General features: G+C 39.5%; 1 protein-coding gene across 1 annotated transcript in view; it reads left to right on the top strand.

Annotated features, from left to right (window-relative positions):
• Positions 1-2,856: 2,856 nt before the first annotated feature.
• Positions 2,857-22,239, top strand: part of Zc3h11a (zinc finger CCCH-type containing 11A) — a 28,245-nt gene continuing 8,862 nt past the window's right edge. Inside the window, exons 1-9 of the mRNA XM_021633765.2 lie at positions 2,857-2,988; positions 4,998-5,117; positions 9,653-9,776; positions 11,238-11,441; positions 11,576-11,692; positions 11,912-11,992; positions 12,740-12,850; positions 13,842-13,901; positions 16,312-16,410. Coding sequence (XP_021489440.1) covers positions 2,935-2,988; positions 4,998-5,117; positions 9,653-9,776; positions 11,238-11,441; positions 11,576-11,692; positions 11,912-11,992; positions 12,740-12,850; positions 13,842-13,901; positions 16,312-16,410 — 970 coding nt within the window. The 5' untranslated portion in view covers positions 2,857-2,934. The remainder of the gene's footprint in view (positions 2,989-4,997; positions 5,118-9,652; positions 9,777-11,237; positions 11,442-11,575; positions 11,693-11,911; positions 11,993-12,739; positions 12,851-13,841; positions 13,902-16,311; positions 16,411-22,239) is intronic.

Below are 22,239 nucleotides of genomic sequence, written 5' to 3'. Positions count from 1 at the left end.
ATTTTTGGTAGCAGCCTGATATTTTTTGCCTTTTCCATTTAAAACTTAGAGTCCTTATATAACTTGATTTAGGTTTTTGTATGTGATAGTATTAGTGTCAATTTTTGTTGTTTCTAGTTTTTTTTTTCCTGCCATTGTCTTGACTATTACTTTTTTTTTTTTAACATAGTAAAATCTGAGGAAGCTCGGGGTTTTAGACATACATAAAAGCCCTTTTCTGTTAAAATTAGGATCGAATCTCCCAATACTTCACTTAGCTTTGAGGGAGTTTTGCCAGAGTCATTTGTAAATAATTACCCTCTAAATGTGCTTTTGCTTTTTGCTTTTGTAGCCATTACTGTTTGGTGAGCTGCAGAATATCTTCCTGAACCTAGTAACGCATTCTCAAGGATGAACCTAGGATCTTTAGCATGCTAGGCAGCAAGGGACTGCTGGCGTTTCCAGTAGATACACCAGGCTTAGCTAGCTAGCTAAGCCATCCTCTTCCTTAAATTATTTTCTATTTACATTTTTATTCTCCTCCAGTTCCTTTTGCAGAGCTATCTGATGGTACAAACTAGAATATAGAGTGCATTCTTGGGTTTAAGATGAGAGAGAACCCCACTCTAATGGCAAGATGGGAGATAGTGGTGTGCATTCCCAGAAGCTCTTGGGCCAGCTAGCCTGGCTTGCACAGCAATGAACAAGATGGAAACAAAATTCAAGGAGCTGTCTCACACCAACGTTCTCCTACCCTTCAAGCTCATGCATACACTTATGCTTCCCTACACGTTTATATACACAAACACATGCACAAAAGTTTTTTTTTTTAAGTCCGTTCTTGTTCCATGTTGTAGCCAATGAATTAAACCTGTTTAGCCAATTATAATTAAAACAGGCTTAAGTCTGTATTGTCTATCTCACACTGTTGTGGAAACAGTGTTATTCCGAGCATAAGACAAAGTAGGGACTGGAGAGATGATTCAACTTAAGAGCTCTGGCTGCCCTTCTACAGGACCCAGGTTCAATTACCAGCATCCACATTGCAACTCACAACCCATCTTATCTCCAGTTCCAGGGACTCTGAAAACCCTTTCTAGCCTCCATGGATACCAGGCACACAAGTGCTACACAGACACCCCATTCACATAAAATCTTTTTTGAAAGTTTTTTTTTTTTTTCCAAAGAAAAACAACAAAATAATTATCTTTATAGGCCTGTCATCCTGGCCACTTATTTGGTTTATGTTCTTTGAGGTTTCTTCCTTGCTCAAGAATTTCTTAGCAGCATTTCTTCTTTGGTTTTGTTTTTTAGTTTCTTGAGGCACTCTCGTATGTGGTCTTTATGGCATGGTGTCTGTTGTATTGGCCTCAACTCCTTACTCAACTTCTCTGCAAAAACATACTCTTTTTTTTCTTTCTTTTCCTTTCCCCTTTCTCAGATACATACATCATTTTTTTTCTTTTTCTTTTTTTTTTTCTTTTTGACACATTGACAGGCCAAGAAGTTCCTAAGTCTTCAACCTCTGGTTCTTATTTTGCTTTGTAGTTCCTTCCTTGACATATATTTTCCTTCTGTGTGTTGCTGTAGAAGCTGAGCATGGTGGCTCATGCCTTTATAATCCCAGCACTCAGGAGCTGAAGATCTTTACCACTGTTGTAACTTTGTTAACAGAAGGACCTTCAGTGTAAATATTTCTAGCAGCGGTTTCATTTAAGCTTTTTTCCTTTGAGTATTTCCAAACTCTTGAACTTGTCTATTCCAAAGCTGTGTCCACAAATTTCGGTGTCTGTGCTTTCAGCATCTTCCCCTTTTAAGTACCAAAGTATATTTTATAGCTAGGTATAGACACATTACAGAGTCTCCAGGTGTTGAACTCAAAGGTTTCTGGTTGTTATTTCCTTGTTAGAAGCAAGATGGTAATACACTTTCTTTCGTGCTGCTACTTTTTCAACCTTTTTACACTAAATTGTAGAGTGGAATCATTTGATAATGGGTATATACATTTTAAAGATTTTTGTTCCATGGTTAGTTGACTGTTGACTTAGATTGCTGGCCTGAAGGTTGGCTTTCATCTTGATGAACAGTTCTTGGGTTAGGAATTACTTTACTCATAGAAGTTTAGATTAGCTTTGGCTTAGTTGACTTGGAGTAGTGAGCCAGGGTTTATCTGGAGCACTAGAATTTGTAGAGACCTTCCACATTTGCATGTGTTCTTAGAGTATGATTTTGCTTTTGTAGCAGCTTTCTTGAATATTTTGTGTGGGTTCAGAGGATAGAGTGCTAGTTGTGTTGTCACTATTCTCTGGGTCTGTCCTGGAAGACCTCTTTGCTCCTTCGCTATCTTAATAGCTGAACTAACCCTGAGATTTTCTCAAAGGTAATTGTTTTACTAATTATTCTATTTAAATAGGATTTTCCACTTAGTATAATTATATACTTCTGATATAACATGCTTATGAAGATACTAGAATTTTTTTTCATTTAGGTGAGGATGACATTTGGCAAGTAGTTGATACAAAGTAATCTGTGTCCTATTCTAAGATGTAGATGATTGTTTAGGAACACTTAAATTTTACTGCGAAGCAAGCACTATAAAAAATACAAAAGAAAGGGCATGGCTGTCTTTAGCAAAAGCTTTATATTGGTAAGGGAGCATCCAGTACTATAATTCGCTTGTTTTTAAGGCTCTGTCTGATAAGCACCTGCTAACACAATTAAAATCTAGTTTAATAGTTTGGTATCATTAGGAGTTAGAGGAGGCTGGAAGAATTTACCTGAAGTACTTTAACTCACTGTCTCCTCTTTTCAGGATTACATTTTAAAGACGATTTCTGTGGTTGCGTTGTCATTGGAAGAGTAAGTCCATTTCAAGAGCACTTGGAGCTGGTCTTCACCTTGAGGAAACAGTGGCTTATTCCAAGAAGCCGCTTTTGGCTTGATAATTTACCCAGCATGCCTAATCAGGGAGAAGACTGCTATTTTTTTTTCTATTCTACATGCACCAAAGTAAGACTGGCATCTCTAAATTAGTTCTTTCTGTTGTTTCTTAAATAAAATTAACTAAGACTTTGCCTGTGTTCTAAATGCTTTTTATGTTGTTCCTAGCTATTATATTACCTGCTGCCAGTTTTTTAGTAAAGAATTGTGTTAAGGAAGAACACATCATTTTTTTCCCCTCTTCATTTATGTATAAGTATAAATTTCCAATGTGCCACAAAAAGCAAAAATGCTCATATTGTATAGTCATCATTCTACCTGTACTTAGTTTATTCCAAATGCCTTAGGGAGACTTTAGCCTCTATGGCTTGGCAGCTTTGATTTGTATATTTTGTTTAGATGAGTGAGTGAATTGTATATTACTCATGGAAGCTGTTATGAGTTAAAATTGAGCTCTTGTAGTCTTGGCTATCCTGGAACTCACTCTGTAGACCAGGCTGGCCTTGAACTTATAGAGAGATCCACCTGCTTCTGCCTCCCAAGTGCTACCCTCACCCAACAGAATGCTAACTTTTTCTTAAGTTTATTTTTATGTGCATTAGTGTTTCGCCTGCAAGTATGTCTGTGTGAGGGTGATAGGTCTTGGAGTTACAGACAATTGTGAGCTGGGTGCTGGGAATTGAACCCGAGTCCTTGGAAGAGCAGTCGGTACTCTGAGTCATCTCTCCAGCTCCAAGTGCTATCTTTCTAAATCCTTTCCCTGTCAGGATGTTATGTTTTCTACTTGAATTTTTGGTAGCTCTATTTAGGTCTTCCTGTCATTTCCTGTTATTTCTTTATGGCTAATCCTGTAAATTTGTACATTATAGTAGCCTGTTCTAAAATCACTAATTCTGTGTTTAAAAAGATAAGTCTAGCTAGGTGTGGTAATAGAAATAGGAGAGTTGCAAGTTCATCCTGGGTTATGTCACAAGACCCAGTTTCAAAAAGCCCAGGGTGAAGGGGATGTAGTTTTTCTACTGAGTGTGTAGCTCAGCCAGAGAGCACTTGCAAGTAAGTTCAGCTCCTGGCACGGAAAGAAAAGCAAGATAAAAAAAGCAAGACTCTAATAATTCATTTAATATACAACACTTTGTACAAAGCAGTTTGTTTTATAAATAAAAAGTAACTTAATTATACTTATATTATAATTATGGATTAATTATATTTACCAACTTCCTTTTTATTGTATATCAAAAGCTAAAAATAATTGAAGTCAGGATATATGAAACTATTTTGAAGGTGAATGGCATGATTTTTTTATTTTAGAGGATCTGTTCCTGACATTCTTTGTCCTTTTCAGTCTCTTTGTCAGTTATGTCACATCAGATCAGAAAAAATGAGTTAAAAAATAGGATGAGGGGGCTGGAGAGATGGCTCAGTGGCTCTCCCAGAGGACCCAGGTTCAATTCCCAGCCCCCACATGGCAGCTTACACCTGTCTGTAACTCCAGTTACTTGGGATCCAACACTGTCCCACGACATACATAGAACCAATACATACAAAGAACCAATGCACATGAAGTAAAAATGAAATAGGATGTGGAAAGCTGGGTGTGGTGGGGCATGCTTTTAAATTCCCTCAAGAGTCCAAGAGAGGCTGGTATCTGAGTTCAAGACTGAGTAGTGAGACCCTGTCTCAAAAAAATAACAAACAAATAGGTTAAGGCTGAGGAGCTAGCTTGGTCAGGGAAGTGTTTGTCATGAATACCTGAGAACCTGAGTTCAGTCCCCAGAATCCATACTTTAAAAAGCCAGGCACGGTGGCATACATTTGCTCTAGGGATGTAGAGGCAGGAGAATCTTTGGGCCTCACTGGCCAGTCAGCCTAATCTACTTGGGGAGCTCTAGTCAGTCAGAGATCCTAATAAACATCAAAAAGCAGTAAGTAATTCCATTACAGATTTGTTGCTTTCAGATGTTTGTCACTGTTTCTTTTTCACTGCCCTGCAGGTCTTTGCTTACTAGTGTGCTTGTTTAGGTTCTTGGATACTCTTGTTATGGACATGTGCCACAGTCCTTGTTTGTTTGTTTTAACAGGGTGACAGCTGCCCATTCCGTCACTGTGAAGCTGCATTAGGAAATGAAACTGTTTGCACACTATGGCAAGAAGGTCGTTGTTTTCGACAGGTGTGCAGATTTCGCCACATGGAAATTGATGTAAGCTTCTAATTTTCTTTACCATCAGTATCCAGGATCAGTAAAAAATAAAAGACAGTGGGTAGTGAGGGTGAGATAACTCAGTGAGAGTACTTAACTGCCAAGCCTGTTAGGGTGGATGTGCATGCTGTTGCACACCCGTAGAGGTCAGAAAACAACCTGCCCTGTAGGAGTCACTTCTAGTTTGACAGTGATGTCCTGCAGCTTGTGCAAAAGGTGGTTGTGTTTTATGGCAAATGCCTTAACCTGCTGAGCCATCCTCCTGGCCTGTGTTTTTTTAATTTTAAAACAGTTACAGGGGCTGGAGAGATGGCTCAGAGGTTCAGAGTCCTTGCTGCTCTTCAAGAAGCCCATCTGGTAGTTCACAATCATCTCATTAGTTTCAGGGCTCTGATGCTCTCTTCTGAATTCCATGGCATTAGTTATGAATGTGGTGCACATACATACATGCAGAAAAAACACTCATACAACAGGAAATAAAATATATAACTGTGTCTTTAAAAGTTGCAGACTTAAAAATTGTAACTTCAGTGGTAATTTTATTTTCTGAGCACTTAAGGAGAAATTACTGCCATCCTCTACTTCCCCATACTTTGAGAGTCTCCTGCACAACAGTAACACAGCTATGAAAATCAAAAAATGAAAATTGGTAATTCAGTTTTGTCCTCGTGCAAGTTTGCCAGCTGTCTGGTAATGTCTTGTGTGTGGTGTTAATGACATTCTACTTTCATTCATTTGGGGGCGAATAACGGTTTTCCAGGCTTTGTAATTTAATTTTCTCATTCTAGCTTAAAACATCTTCTTTTTTTAAAAAATGACCTCTCAGTTCCTTTCAGCTAGACACTTAAGCTTTGGTCTGTTCCTATTACTTTTCAAGTTCTTAGTGGAGAAAGAAGTAGGTGGTGTATAAGTAAGCCTGCATTGCTTTGGGTCTATGTATTGAAAGGCACAAATTCTCATAGGTGCTTCCAGCCCATCAATACTAATGTTTAGTCTAGGCTTCCTTCGTGACTGTTGTCTCAAAAGTGAGACACTTGGCTTCCGTAGTCCTTAATACATTGACTTATTTGGATTTGGGCAGGTCCTATGTGTGTGTCTGTGTCTGTGTCTGTCTGTCTTCCTCTTAGATTCTGACATCATATGAAGCTGATGCTTCATAGTGTCGCCTTTCTTACTTTGCTTTGACTATAGTACACTGTGTCATCTCTAGCTCCATTGTAGGTATTTTCTTCATGCTTGGACTATACCATCCTGCTGAGGACATCCCATTCTTTCACAGTCTTGGACACTGGTACTTATGCTAGGCCACTCCCCTATGTGGGATGTTTCCTCACTCCACTTTGCTTCTGCCAGGTACCAGCTTCATTCACAGGGCGCTGCCTTTGTTTGATAACCATTCCACACTGCTTCCATGAACATGCCCTCTTCACACTGCATTGGAATCTCTTCTGCAGGGAAGCTTACTTTCCTCAACCTCTTAACCCCCACCCAGGAGGCTGTCCTCTGGTACAGTATGTTAGAATCTTGTTTGGGCCACTTTTTTCTTTCAAATAAATGCTTGGTTCCTTCAAAGTTGACTTGTCTAGCTTTGAGTTTGACTTGTTCAGCTGTTCAACAACAGTTCAGTTGTTGAAGGGATGAGGAAAGAAGGAAAAGGGTGAATATACAATTTGTGTGCTTAGGCTCATAAAGCTACTCCAGTCTGGTTTCCAGTTTCTCATTTCTTACTTGCTTCTTGAGTTGCCTTCTGTGCACATAGTAAGGTATTCATTAAATTAATTGAGAATTACTACTCTGCAGCTTTTGAAAACTCACATTCTACTTTGGCATAACTCATAGGAAGTGTCTAAGAACAGGTCTCCAGAATATCACATCTAGAAACTATCACAAGAATAAGGATACACTTCACAAGACAGAAGGGTATTGGAGTCTCTGGAATCATTATGGGGCTTTCTTTAGACTTGCCTCTTTTTGTTGTGGTTGTATACAGTGTACTCTTTCCCCTCAAGTGAAAGGTAGCAACTCAGTGCAGTGTTCTCCCATGGAAAGTCCACTTAGAAACTCATCATGTGGGGCTGGAGAGGTGGCTCGGAGGTTAAGAACACTGCTTGCTCTTCCAGAGGTCCTGAGTTCAGTTCCCAGCAACCACATGGTGGCTCACAACCATCTATAATGAGATCTGGTGCCCTCTTCTGGCCTTCAGGTGTACATGCAGGCAGAACACCGTATACATAATAAAATAAATAAATCTTAAAGAAAAAAAACCTCATCACGCAACATCTGCCTAATGTACCCAAATCCCAGAGTCTCAGATGCTCAGCATAAAGCATATCCTTGTATAAATAGTCTAGACACAGCAAATTTCTTCCTCCTCACTCTGGACTTAGGGTGCACTCCAAGAGCTATGCTTTCAAGTGCTAACCAAGCAGTATCAGCATGCTAATGTTTAATTTTTGCCTAGGCTTACTTCCCTGTGTCTGAAGAGAACTAAATATTTACACATTGTACTCATTGTGCCAAACTAAGTATATTGGATTTGCCATTGCAGTAGTTTGTTACATACTAGAAACAGTGTAACTTTGCTCCCTCCACACTGTGGAAGGGTGGGCATTAGTTAACAATAATAATAAACTTACGGTGGCCATTAATTTTTCAATAAGGATCAGAATATATTAAGTGAAAAGAGGGAGCAGGACAGCACTTAAAATAGAAGAGAAGGGCACTTGTTGCCTTTACAGAGGACCCAGATACAGTCTCTAGTGTCCACACAGCAGCTCACAAACATGCCAGCTTCAGTTTCAGGAGGTCCCATGCCTTCTTCTGGATTCAACAACATCAGCAAAACCACAAATGCACAAAAATGCGTAAATCTAAAATAATTTTTAAATAAAGTAGAAGGGGGGAAGATTTCTGCTTGTATTTGCTTCCATGTGCATAAAGAAATACCTGTAGAGGTGCAAAAGAGACCCTTAATCATAGCAGTGTGGAGATGGAGGGAGCTGTAAGGCCCCTTTCCCAGCATGCCCCTTATAGTCTTTTTTCATTATTGATGGGTTCAATATTCACTAACTTTCCTGCTTGATAAAATGTATTTATAATTTCCAGTCAGTAGTTGCATATTTTGTGCAGTGACTCTGAACATGTCTCTCAGTGACATGTTCAGAGATAAACACACCAGTCCCCTGATATGTGTTTCCAGTTGAGGTGGAATCGGGTGACAAACTGCCTTTCTGACTGACCTCTCGTACTGTAAGTGTCCTTGATTGCAGGCTACTTGGTACTATGGTTTTTTGCACTTTTCTGCTCTTTGTTGATCATTTTTGCTTTTAAAAATGACCCCAGTAACCTGGGACTAGGGATGTAGCTCATTGGTATAGTACTTGCCTAGCAGAAAAAGAAGAGACACTGACTGTAAATCAGGCCAACAAATAGTATTAAAATGCTAGATAGTGTATCTAATTGGAGGAAAGCTGTGATTGATGTGTTTTACTAGAAAATATGACTGTTAGTAAGCTTTGTTCGGGTATGAGTTTTGTAGTGCTGTTGGTTGTGGGTTTCGTATTAGTAATTCAATATATATCAAGTAGAGTTTCTTCCCCTTTTTAGGCTTGCTTGCTTGTGTGCTTGCTTGTCATGGTTTCTCTATGTATTCCTGGCTGTCCTAGAACTTACTATGTAGACCAGGCTGGCCTCAAACTCAGAGAAAGTCTGCCTTTGCCTCCCAAGTGCTGAGATTACATATCCAACAAAATAGTCTTTAAATAGAAACACATGAAACAAGTTTATGTATTGGTCTATGACTGGCTGATGAAAATGTTGTAGATGTAGAGGTTAATAGGAAACTGACTATTTCTTTTAGAAGCGTTGGTGTAGTATTCACAAATGCAGGAGCTAGGAAGATGACTCACTGGGTAAATTAGCATGTGCTATACAAGCATAGAGACCTGAGTTTGAATGCCTAGCACCCACAGAAAAAGCTGGGTATGGCTGCACTTAGATACAAGCCCTGTATTGGGAGCAGAGACAGGATTATGGGAGTTTGTTGGCAGGCCAGCCTAGCTGAAATAAGCTTCAGCTTCAGTGAGAGACCCTATCAAGGTATATGGTAAGATAGAGCAGTGGAAGATGACTGATGTCCTCCTCTGTCTCCACCCAAATACCTGCACATGTGCACACATGCAGTTCACATTTTGTAGCTAAGGAAGATGAGGCTGACCAAGCACTTCGTGTATGATCATAAGGCCCTTAAGTAGGTCAGAAGAAAGGAAGATTGTTTTATCCTTTACACTATATTCTAAACTGCTGTATTACCCTGCTTCTCTGCATCGAGTGTGGGCATTTAGGGCTTCCAGGATGCAGAACATGAGGAAAGAATAGCTCCTGCCTCTCCGCTGTGCCTCAGTATCTATGCAGCAGCCTCTTGTAAATGTGGCCTCTTCTGTCAGAGTTTACCACTTTGTTTAGAAAACCAGTCACAAAATTAATGTAGCACTTACATCATTTATTTGAAAAAAAAAATGTTTTTCTCTTTACAGAAAAAACGAAGTGAAATTCCGTGTTACTGGGAAAATCAGCCAATGGGATGTCAGAAACTAAACTGCGCTTTCCATCACAACAGAGGTCGTTATGTTGATGGGCTGTTCCTACCTCCCAGCAAAAGTGAGATTGGCTTTGATTCTAAAAGACAACAGTTGCTTTTCAGTGAGCACCCGCTACTGCTTTTAGTCCAGTGGGAGCAGTGCTATTTCTACCGTGTGGTGAGGAAACAAAACCTTATAGAGGTTAGATGATAAGTATGCACAGAGAAAACAAAATGTTTCTTGTTGGATCACATTATATTACTATGGTTGATTTTACTCCAATTTTCTTAGCAAACCTTTAGATATTTTCAAAAGAAACTTTATTCTCTAGGCCAGGGCTTGACAGATTGGGTGTTTGGCTTGTTCTGTAAAATGAAGATTTACTGACTACAGACTTTGTAGCCAGTTTTGTGTTAAAACTGCAGAGTGAAATTGTTGACATAGAGACTTCATGGCCCACAAAGCCAAAGATACCACCCGTCTCAGCGCTGGACTCTAAACTTGCGTAGAAGTTGTGATCTTCTGCCTAAGTCTCCTGAGTGTTGAGATTATAGACATGTCCCATAACACCTCACGTACTAACTAGTTCAGCCTTTCATATGCTAGCTAAAATTAAAAATATCTTGATGTAAGCTACCTAAAAAATATTTCCCATTGTTCTAGGGCTGGGATCAAAGCCAGGATTTCAAGTATGCTGGATTAGCCCTCTACCACTGTATTATATCCCCAGATTTAATATCTTGACTCCACAAAAATCTCTGATTTATTTTCAAAGCCCCTTATTAAATAATTTTAATTTATGGGGTGTGTGTGTGTGTGTGTGTGAATGTGTGTATGCAGAAACTGGAATGTATGTGGAAGTCACAGAACTGCTTGTGGAGATCACATTTTCTCCTTCTACCATGTGAGTCCTGGGGCTGGAACTCAGGTCAAATTCAGGTCACCAGGCTTGGCAGCAGGCACATCTACCTGCAGAATCATCTCACTGGCCCTTTAAAAGTCCCTTTTAAAATAATTTTTTAGTGGACTAATTTCCTTTGGCCACCAAAGAGCCATATGGGAACTACTCACTGAAGTAGGTGCTGTGATTTTAGCACTCAGAAGGCTAAGGCAGGAAAAGCTTGCGTATAAGGGCCAGCCTGGATTACGTAGCAAGACTATCAAAAAAAGAAAAAGCTCCAGGAATGGTGGTGGCATACATTTTAATCCCAGTTGGGGAGTCGGAGTCAAGTGATTTCTGTATGTGTCTTCCTCTTAAGCAGAAAATTCTAGAACCTCCATTTTAAAATGAAATATCTAGTATTTGGGACTAACTCTTGGGTTTATTGCTTTCAGTTCCTAGCATTTGTTTGTATACAATATAGGAGTAACTGGCTGAAAAATACTTTTTTCTTTGTGGAGACTTTAGAATGGACTGTGAAAATTAAGTTTAAAAAAAACTCGTATAAGCTCTTAACAACAATGTACCAAATTTATCATCAGTTGCCAGTTGGGGTTATAATTCTCTGTTGTAAATTTATGTCTGGTTTTATATGTTTAGCTGTGTTACCCACTGTGCCTGAGTCACAAGAAGAAGAAGTAAAGGCTAGCCAGCTCACAGCCCAGCAGAACAAACTGTCTGTTCAGTCTAACCCCTCCCCTCAGCTGCGGAGTGTAATGAAAGTAGAAAGTTCAGAAAATGTTCCCAGTCCCACACATCCACCTGTTGTAATCAATGCTGCAGATGATGATGAAGATGATGATGGTACGTTTTAGCGGTCTCCTCTCTCGTTTTCTTTTCTTTTTTTAAGGCAAATAATGTAATGAATTAGACAGAAACAGAATTAAAGCTGTAGACTTGTTCTTAATTGGAAGTTTGTCTTAAATGTGCATATACAGATCAGTTTTCTGAAGAGGGTGATGAAAGCAAAACCCCTGCCCTGCAACCAACTCCTGAACTTCATAATGGATTACGAGTGGCTTCTGCACGGAAACCCGGAGTCAGTTTAAAGCAAGGTAGGAACAACCTGTTTGTAGTGTTTGTGAACCGTGACTGTTGTAACTGCCTTTGACGTTCAGTGCACAGCTGCTAAGCTCTCTTTTCGCAGCAGATGTGCTCTGTGTGTATGCGTGTACTTTCTTAAGTCATTTACTCAGCATACTTGAATGCCTGCAGAGAAATGCAAAGAAAAAGGCCATAGTTCCTCATCTGGTTCCCCCTCTTGGGTTTCTTAGGTGAATGTTTAAATTTTGGAATAAAAACTCTTGAGGAAATTAAATCAAAGAAAATGAAGGAAAAATCCAAGAAGCAAGGTGGTAAGTCATCACAAGTTTTGGCATGAACACCTGCATGTTACCAGACAAGACCAATAAAGATACTTCTGGCAACAAAGCCAAATTTAGCAAATAGATTTTTATTTCTATTATGTTTCAGTCCTTACTGTTTAGCACTAAGACCATGAAATAATTTAAACAACCTGCTATATCTTGAGATTGATTGTTTTTTTTTTTTCAACACAGGGTTTCTCTGTGTAGCCCTGGCCATCCTAGAACTCGGTATATAGACCAGGCTGGCCTGAACTCACAGAGATCTGCCTGCTTCTGCTTCTTGGGTCCTGGGATTACAGGCATGTGCCTCTATGCCAGCTACTATCTTGAAATATTTAACTGTAAAGAACAACAGTTAAGAGCTGTCTTAAGGGGCCTGTGATGTAAAGTGGTTGCTACACAGCTAGAGGACCTGTACTCTATCCCTAGTCTGTGTAAAAAGCTAGCTGTGGTGATTTGTGCTGGTAATCCTGGTTCTAGGGAAGAGGAGACGGGGTTCTCTGGGGCTTGCTGGCCAGCCTAGTCTTCTCTGTGGATCCCAGGTCATTTTAAGACACTGTCTCCTGAGGAAAGATACTGGAACTATCCTCTTACTCCATGTGTACACACAGCTAGTCTACCTGAATTCTGCAGCATTCAGACTGCAGTCTGCTCTGAGCTTAAATGTTCATAGAAACAGGTTCTTGACTTGGACTAGCTTTATTTTCCATAGATTATTTGTCATTTCTCATTCAGAGGGCTCCTCAGGAGTTTCCAGTGTTTTACATCAGCCTCTGCCCAGTCCAGGCCCCGAGAAGGAGAACGTTCGGACTGTGGTGAGAACAGTAACGCTATCAAGCAAACAAGGTAAGATAAAAGTAGGCATTGTTGGGCCTTATGGATTGGGAACACAAAATCCTTGGGTAATATACTTTTGGAGTTTTAGGAGGACTAGAGACATTTTGATCAGATGTGAGCTTGAAATTTTGGTACGTTTGACCTGTTGTTTAAAAAGTTGGAATTTTTGGTCAGGTAGTCTCACATTTATGTGTATCTAATTTAACATTTTCTCTTTGCTTCACCAAGTTTATTGGCTGCTCGTTTTGTGTAAAGAATGTTCTTACATCTTTAGAGTGATAGAAAAATGTAGGTCTTTTTACTAAATTGCTTAAAATCTAGTAAGAAGTTGTCTTAGTTTGGGTTACTATTGCTGTGATGAAACACCCAAGACCAGCAGGTTAGAGAGGAAAGGTTTGGACACGTCCACATCACAGTTCATCACCAAAGGAAGGCAGGACACAAACTCAAACAGGGCAGGAACCTGAGGCAGGAGCTGATGCAGAGGCCATGGAGGGGTGCTGCTTACTGGCTTGCTCTCCAGGGCTCACCCAGCCTGCTTTCCTATAGAACCCAGGACAACCAGCCCAGGGATGGCACCACCCAGAGTGGGCTGGGCTCGCCTCATTCATCACTATGAAAAAATACCCTAGAGCAGTGATTCTTAACTTCCTAATTCTTCTACCCTTTAATACATTTCCTCATGTTGTGGTGACCTTAACTATAAAATTCTTATTTTTTTCCTACTTCATAACTATAATTTTGCTATTGTTACAAATCGTAATGAATCTGACATGCAGGATATCTGATAGCCTCTTTCCTTATGTTTGGCTGCTCTTAACGGCATGCTTTTGCATGTTCATTAGACTGTTGATTATTATCATTAAGTGACGTTAAGTGACGTTAAGTGACTTAAGACTAAGATCCGATTTTCAAAATACTTCCTTAGTGGGCTCATATGAATATAAAGTAACATTCTCAATCAGTTAACAGTGAACACATTTTATTTCTACCATTTCAGAAGAGCCCTTGGTTCGCCTGAGTCTTGCCGAGAGACTGGGGAAACGGAAATTTTCAGTGGGTGAGTTAGATCTCGTGTCTTCTGTGTCTGTGTTTGTGCATCAACACAGTACCTTGTTGAGACTCTTTATCCAAGCACCATCAGTATGGACTTGCTGCTCTGCCTGTAGTTTTTTTAATGATTTATTTATCTATTTTTATGTATGAGTGTTCTATCTGCATGTACACCTGCAGGCCAGAAGATGGTAGTGAGCCACCATGTAGTTTCTGGAGATTAAACTCAGGACCTCTGCAAGAGCAGACGTGCTCTTAATCCCTGAGCCATCTCTCCATCTCCTGTCTGTATTCTTGACTGACAACATCTATAAAATTTCATGTGTATGTTACACCTTTTACTGAAGCTACAGCAGTTTAAAGTATAATAGCTTAATTATAGATTATGACCGTTCCTTTTTGTTGTGAGCCTATTAATAGCTAAGCTATCTCCAGTCTTGTGACTAGCCTTTTAGAAGGTCCTAGGTTTCGTAATTACATCCTTGAGTCAGGCATGGTGTTTTGTGCCTTTAAACTCAGCACTAAGAAGGCAAAGGCAGTAGCTAAGACTACACAGAGAGACCCTTGTCTTTAAAAAAAATCTGTTTTGTTTTTATAATGTACTTAATGGTTTGCTGCCCATTACCTCTTCTCTTTTGGCAAATAAGTACAGAAAGACTGATTTTATTATAGTTGGACCACAGTCACACTGAACTTAACTGGTCATAGAAACAAAATATTTTGATAGGGACTAAAGAGAATCAAAACCTTAGATATTTTCAGTTGGCTTCTGGTTTCCTTCTTTTTCTCCTCCTTGTTGACATAATGTTCTTGTGAACTGTGTATAGTTTACCCTTGTTCGTTCAAATGCTTATTTCTCTACCTCACCATCTGGATTCAATCCAGACATTGCATTGTGATATTTATTCTAAGTATCTCTTGTCTCAAGTTCATGTGAATATGCCACCATTTGTTCTATGTATTGCCACTAAAGCCAACCAGCCAATGCTGAGCAATACAGAGACTAGGATGGGACATTTTGGTCTGGTGGGGAGAGGAGAAAAGAGAGGGAGTGTAGGTTGGATTGGAGGAGAGGACTGGGAGCCATCAAGGGAAATAAATTGGATGTAGGATATGACTAAAAAGCAAGTGTAATGTGGGAAATCTAAATGGGAGGAAGCTATACTAACTTGGAGGTTTAGGATAGAGTATTATTGCTCAGCATTGTGCTCTAGGTTGGTTAAACAAATCCTGGTCTCTTTGTTAGGTTCTTTGGGTATATAGCTGGTTAGGGAGTAACCGCTGTGTTACCAAAATATAAATCATAATCATTCAACACATCCTCTTCTATTTTTTTTTCTTCTTTCTCCTCCATCTTTTCCTTTTTTAAGGCAGGATCTGATCATCTAGTCACACTTTTCAAGGACATGATCACAGGCCTGTGACACTCTGTTTATGCAGTGCTAGGTATTGAACATAAGGCTCTGATAGTCACAGCTATAACTAGTCTTGGGTTTCTTATCTGTCATTGAAGGAGGGGACTATGTGATCTTCAAATTCTTTATATCCCAGGAAAAATCAGTTTTTCTAACTGAATTTATTATTAATTTAGTTTGGTGGTTTCTTAGTGAAGGTTCCTGTTGTTATGATGAAACACTATGACCACAAAGCAAGTTGGGGAGGAAAGGGTTTATTCGGCTTACACTTTGATATCACTGTTCAGAGAAGTCAGGACAGTAATCTGGAGGCAGGAGCTGATGCAGAGGCCATGGAGGGGTAGTGCTTGCTTACTGGTTTGCTCAGCCTGCTTTCTTATAGAACCCAGGACCACCAGTCCAAGGATGTCACCACCCCCAATGGGCTGGGCCTTCCCCATCAATCACTAATTTAAAAAAAGAAAAAAATGCCCTGCAGCCTGGTCTTATGGAGGCATTTTTTTCAAATGAGGTTTTCTTTCAGACAACTCTAGCTTGTGTCAAGTTGACATAAAACCAGCCAGTACAGGTGGTGAAGACATTGCTATCTTTGAGCTTTAGTTTAGCCAAGGGTTAAGATCCTGTTTGTAATTTTAGTTATTTTGTCATTCGTGTGTTTAGATTTTTTTCTTTTTTTGGTCTCCTAGTTTTTTCTTTATAGAACATTTTAGTTTTAACATTGAATTCTAGGAAGTTGGTGGCCAAACACCATTTAAATAAAGTAAACTTCCAGAATACTTTAAAATGTCTATTTTTGCTTTATTTCTTTCTTTGTTGAAGATTTTGGTTTTTCGAGACAGGGTTTTTCTCTGTTCCATTGGCCATTCTGGAACTTCACTCTGTAGACCTGGCCTCAAACTCACAAAAAATCTGCCTGCCTTTGCATCTTGAGTTCTGGGATCAAAAGCACCACCACCACCTGGCAGAAGATTATAATCTTAAAGTGAGTCTTTCTATTTGTAGGTGGTGACAATGATCCCCCATTAAAGCGGAGCCTTGCACAGAGGCTGGGGAAAAAAGTGGAAGCTCCAGAAACTAACAGTGATAAAGCACCAAAGAAAGGTAAGCTATTATTTGTAACATTGATCAGTATTATATGGATCCTCATTCTTTGTTCAGGCTAGTTAGCCACCTGCTTATTATTCAGCAAACATTGGAGTGTTTCCTTGATTCTAAATAGCTAACATTTAACAAAACTTAACACTTGCCAACAACCACTGGAGCTTATAGACTCCTAGAGATAGTAATAGCCAAGATAATGTGATAAATACTATGATAGGAAAGAATGCATGAGAGCACATGGGATGGGCACTCAGAAACTATCACAGAGGATGTATTGTTGACATTCAAACTTAAAATCAGGAATTGGTTAAGTGAAGTTGGAGGACCAGTGTGCTTGTTAGTTTTAAGTCAGCGTGACACAATCTAGAGTTGTTTTGGAAAAGCTCAGTTGAGGAAATGTTTCCACCAAATTGGCCTGTGGATGAGCAGATGGTACTTTTTTTTTTAATTGATGATTTAGGTGGACGGGTGCAGCCCGTTGTGATTGGTGCCACCGCAGGGCTGGTAGTGCCAGATAGTATAAGAGAGCAGGTTGAGCAGGCCATGGGGGGAGCTAGTAAATAGCTTTCTTCCATGGCCTCTTTACCAGTTCCTGCCCTTACTTCCCTTAGCAGTGGCGCGACCTGAGAGTTGTAAAGGGAAATACACCCAAGTTTCCTCTCCAAGTTGTTTATGGTCATGGTGTTTCACCACATTAGTTTAATAGTTTGTACTAAAGAAGAATTATGATTTTTTGCAGAGTCAGAGAGCTGAGGAAGCCTAGTAAACTCAGGATCAAAGGTTGGCTAAAACATGGAGTTGGAATGAAGGGCCTGATAACAAGAAAGAGGGATTCAGTTGAATACCGTCTTTAAAGCCATGAGTTTGAGCTTATTCTAGTACAGTGACAACCTACCGAAAGTCTGTTTTAAAGTTAGCAAGCTGATAAGGTGGTTCAGCTGGCAAAACCATTTGCCACAGTGTGTTTAAGCCATGCAGCAGCAGTCAAAGGAGAAAGCTGATACCTGAAAGTTGTCCTCTGACTCCACACATGCTCTGAGTGAGACACATGTGCCTGTACTCACATACACAGAGTAATGATAGTAAACTAAAGTACTTAAATGGCCTGGATGTGGTCGCACATGCCTTTAATCCTGTCCCTCAGGCAGATGCAGGTGGGTTTCTTTGAGTTGGAGGCCAGCTTAGTCTGTAAGTTCCAGGACAGCAATGGCTATGCAGAGAGACCCTGTTTAAAAAACAAACAAAGTCTTACAGAAAAAAATACTTAAAAGAGATCAAGGGGTCACCTTTGCTTTTTAGATAGTTACCTGGCATGTGCTATTGAGAAACATTAGAAGAAGGCAAAGTGCAGCTGGGGTATGGGCTGTTAAATAACCCATATAGGGCTGCAGAGATTGCTCAGTGGTCACGAGCACTTGCTGTTCTTCCAGAGAAAGTGAGATTTTGTGTTGTTTGTTTGTTTGTTTGTTTGTTTGTTTGTTTGTTTTTCCCAAGCACACACATCAGGCAGCTCACAACTAGCTACATATAACTCTAGTTTCCAGGGATCTGATGCCCTCATCTGTTTTTTATAGGCACGGCACATACATGTCATACAGCAACACAGAAACAGAATGAAATAAAAACAAATCTTGAAAAGATCTAAGAGAGTTCAAGTAAATGGACATAGTGGCATAGATGAGAATTTAAGTCAAAGTGTTGGGGGAGTTTAAGTGTTGTATATGAGAGAGAGAAGTCCTGGAGTAGGTTTTTGTTTTTTTTTTCCTACTTTTATGACTTAAATGTTGGGTTCGTGGCTTCTAGCTTGAATAATTCCATTCTCATCTGGTGGCTTGTGTGCTCAGGACAAGCAGAAGTTACTTTGGTCTGCTTTCCTTGGTCTGCCAGTTATATTGTAGCTCAGCAGTAGAGCACTTGTCTAGGTGTGTGAGGTCCTGGGGAAAATGGTCAGGACCTTTACCTAACCAACGTCTCAGTTAAGTCGGCAGGGAACTAAAGCAGTCCACAACATCTATGGCATATATACTTTCACCGCTACCACCCTGTTGATTGCCATGTTGATTGTACTGAGTTGCAGTTAAGCAGCTGTCCCTTCCCTCCTTTGCCATACCACCTAAATCCATATGAAGTAGCACACTTGGCCCAAGTGGATGGTCTTCTCCAATAGAAGAGTGGTTTTTGGTTAAGTGTTGTGCAAATAGGTGTACCTCCCCTGATGGAACCTCCAAGCAGAAAGGTTTAGAAGAGACTTTTGATGTCAAAATACCGAGAAGGAGCTTGCCTTTGCCTGCCTTTTAATCCCAGTTCTTAGAAGGATGAGACTGGGAGCTTAAGGCTATAGCCTGGTCTACACAGCAAGTTCCATTCCAGGCCATCCAAGTCTACATAGTGTGACCCTGTCTCAAAGACAAAAAGATTGAAAAAGATACACAGTAACAATTATTTTTTGGAATTCAGATATTTTTGCACACCCAGGCGCGAGCACCTGTGTGTGCTTATGTGTGGGTACAGGCACAGTATTCTTGTGGCGGTCTGAGGACAGCTGTGTGAATTGAGTCTGTCCTTCCCCCTTGAGACAGGATTTCTCTGTGTAGCCTTGGCTGTCCTGGGACTGACTCTGTAGACCAGGCTTGTCTCTGCTGGGAGTAAGGGTGTATACCGCCACTGCCGGGTGAGATTTTTTTTTAGTTGCATTAGAAGTATAGCATTGAAAAAATGGTTGACGTATAAAAAGTCTTGTTTTAACTTTTTACATTTTGAAACTTTAGATAGTTCAAGGTTCCAAATCTGAAGGAATGATTAGGCCTGTCTGCTAGCTGAGTCAGTAAGGAGGTAACAAGTATTTAAAAGTCAGAAGAGCAAATTCCTTGCTGCCTTCTTTTTTCTTCTGATTCACCTGTTACAGTTAAGTTAGAGCTTGTATTTGTGGTGTGTGTGTTGTTGTTGAAGTGTTATTTAAAGATGGGAAAATAGGTGTTCATCAAAGTATTAAGAGGAAATCCAGTAAGGGTGTGCCATATTATGTGTTAAATAGCTGTTGAAGAAAGTTGGGTTCTAATAGGCCAAGTATATAGATCAATTCACAGGGTATACATGGTCCATGGTTCAATCAGCAGTTCCAGGAAGGAGGAAAGAAATTATTTTCTAAGCAATATAAAACCACTTGCATTCTATCAGATGACAAGGATGCATACAGAACACCTCCACTCTTTGTTTTGGGGTAGCATACAAATCTGTTGTGTTTGGTTTTGTTTTTTTGTATGTGTGCATGGTAGTAGACACATTTACTCTCTCTACTTGTGAGGCAGAGGCAATTGGATCTTTGGGATTTTGAGACCAACCTGACCAACATGGTGAGTTCCAGGACAGCAGGACTATGTAGGGAGATCCTAAAAAAATAAAGTTTTTAATTTTTTTTATATTCTTAAATTCCTGTTTAATAGTGGGAACTACGTGAACATGTGTGTGTGTGTATATGTACATACACACATTCATGTATGCATGTTATATAAAGCGAATATCCATGTATTCAAATATTCTGCTTTTCCTGTTTGTGGTGCTGTAGTTTCAAACCCAGAGCTTCACACATGCTGGGTAGACATCCCCATTCTTCCAGCTTTGCTTTATGCCATTCTGGATTCAATGTGATAGTTTTTGTATAAGACAGTTTTAAATTTCATATCTCTGTGCTTTGTTAGCCTATATGTTCTCATTCCAACCTTAAAAGAGGGTTTGATATTGGGCTCCTTAGTTTCTTGTAAGGAAACAACCATCATCGCCACTCTTTTCTGAAGACAGGGTGGGTATCTGTTCTGTAATCCAGGCTGGCTTGACACTCACGAGTTCAGGTTGGCCTTAAATTCAGGCACTCTCTCTCACAAGCCTCCCAGGTGCCTGGTGTGATTACAGACATGAGTTATACTTGGCTTTATTCTCCAGAACATTTTAGGATTTTTCTGTCTCCCTGATATGATATTACCTCACTCTGGTGGATGTAAACACAGGTCTTTGTTGGCAAATCAGGGGTTCAGTGGTCTCCTTGAGTCTAACTCTCCTGTTTTTTTTGTAAATCCAAGTAGCTTTGAAGTAGCTCAGTGCTATAGCACTTGACTAGCATGGTGATGACCTACTACTGTTAAAAACAAAAATATTTTAGTCTTTGTGGTCCACAATCTCTGTCACAGTTACTCAGCTCTGCTGTTGTGGTGTGAAAGCAGCCATATGCAATGTGAATATGTAAATGAATGAGTGGCTGTGTTCCAGGGAAATAGTTCACAAAACTAGGTTACAGCCCAGATTTGGTTGTGGGCTGTAGCTTGCTTATACTGTTCTGAATGGTTAATGGCAAACTAGCTTTTTTTTTTTTAACTTGATTTTTCAGATGAGTTTATTTTGACATTTATCTTTTTGGTTTTTTGTTGTTATTGTTGTTTTTGTTTTGTTTTGTTTGTCTTTTTTTTTTTTTACATTTATCTTAAGATTTTTGTTTTGATTTTTCTCCCTCCCCCCACCCCCACGAAGCTTAATTTGTTATTTTAGGCTGCTCTAGAGTTTTCTAATGAATCTGTTTTCTTTATTTGCCTGCTTTCTTGTTTAGTTTTGTTTTTGAGATGCTGAAAATTAAGCCAAGGCCTGTGCAAGCAGTCTTCAGTCATGTGTATCCTCTGCCCCAGTCCTTAAATTTCTACCTTAGTGATTTCTCCCATAGTTCATTGCTTTTTATGCTAGTTAACCCAGCCTGGCAGTTTACTGTGCTTTTGAATAAAAATAGTGTTTGACTAGTCTTTTGGAGTTATGTCTACCGTGTTTAAACTTAATATCTGCTACAATAGATTTCTCTCAGAAAGTCTTAAAGATTACGCTACCATGCCATTTTCCCCCCATTATTGATATAAATTAATTCTGATTTAATTAATTAATGTCTTTATTTCAATGATTTTTGGTAGGAATGAAAAACAATTTTCCAATTCATCATTAACCATGTACTTTCTTTGATAATTTTGAGATTAGACTCATTGTGAAATGGAAGAAAATATTACAGTTAAAACCTTTTCAGATTTATTTATTTGATATGTATGAATTGCCTTTGTGTAGGTGTGTACCTGGTGTCTGTAGAGGTCAGAATAAGGTGTCAGTCTAGAACTGGAGTCACATGGTTGTATGTTGGAATTGACTCTGGACCTTCTGCAAAAATAACAAGTATTCTTGACAACAGAGCCATCTTTTCAGCTCCACAATCATTTAAAAAAATCTAGCAAGAAGGTGGTTGTGGTAGCCCTCTTTATAATCTCAGTACTCATAAAGCTCAGACAAGAGAATGGTGAGTTTGAGGTTCCATATTCCAGCAAAGATCCTATCATGAAAGACAAATCCACTTGAAACCTAAAGAGATAATTCAATATTTGAGTACTTGCTTTGTCATGGGTGCTTTAGTAAAATATTTCAAGGAACCAGAGAGCGTCGGCTGTTCTCAGAAAGCAGGTAATATGTTTGGAGGTATAAGCAGTTACAGGACTTTCTCTGATCATTTCTTTCATTAGAGAAAAGCACTAGACTGGAGGATGAGAATCCAAGTTGAGCTTGCTTACAATTAACCCTTTAAATAAACTTTTTTTTAAACAAGAGCAACAAAACTAGTGGTCTCTGGTGGTCCATGCATATAATCCAAGCAATCAGGAGACTAAAGCAGGATGATTGCTCAAAATTTGAGGTTAACTTGGGCTATGTCATATCAGGACTTACAGGCCAGCCTGGGCTATAGAGAGACAGACAGAAATGAGCCTGGTAAAAATCTCTCACTGGTTAGGGGTGTGTGTGTGTGATTTTTTT

The sequence above is a fragment of the Meriones unguiculatus genome, chromosome 11 (assembly GCF_030254825.1).
Source record: "Meriones unguiculatus strain TT.TT164.6M chromosome 11, Bangor_MerUng_6.1, whole genome shotgun sequence".
In the NCBI taxonomy this organism is placed as follows: Eukaryota; Metazoa; Chordata; class Mammalia; order Rodentia; family Muridae; genus Meriones; species Meriones unguiculatus.
Note: the sequence above shows the minus strand (reverse complement) of the source record. Positions and strands in the feature narration are given on the sequence as shown.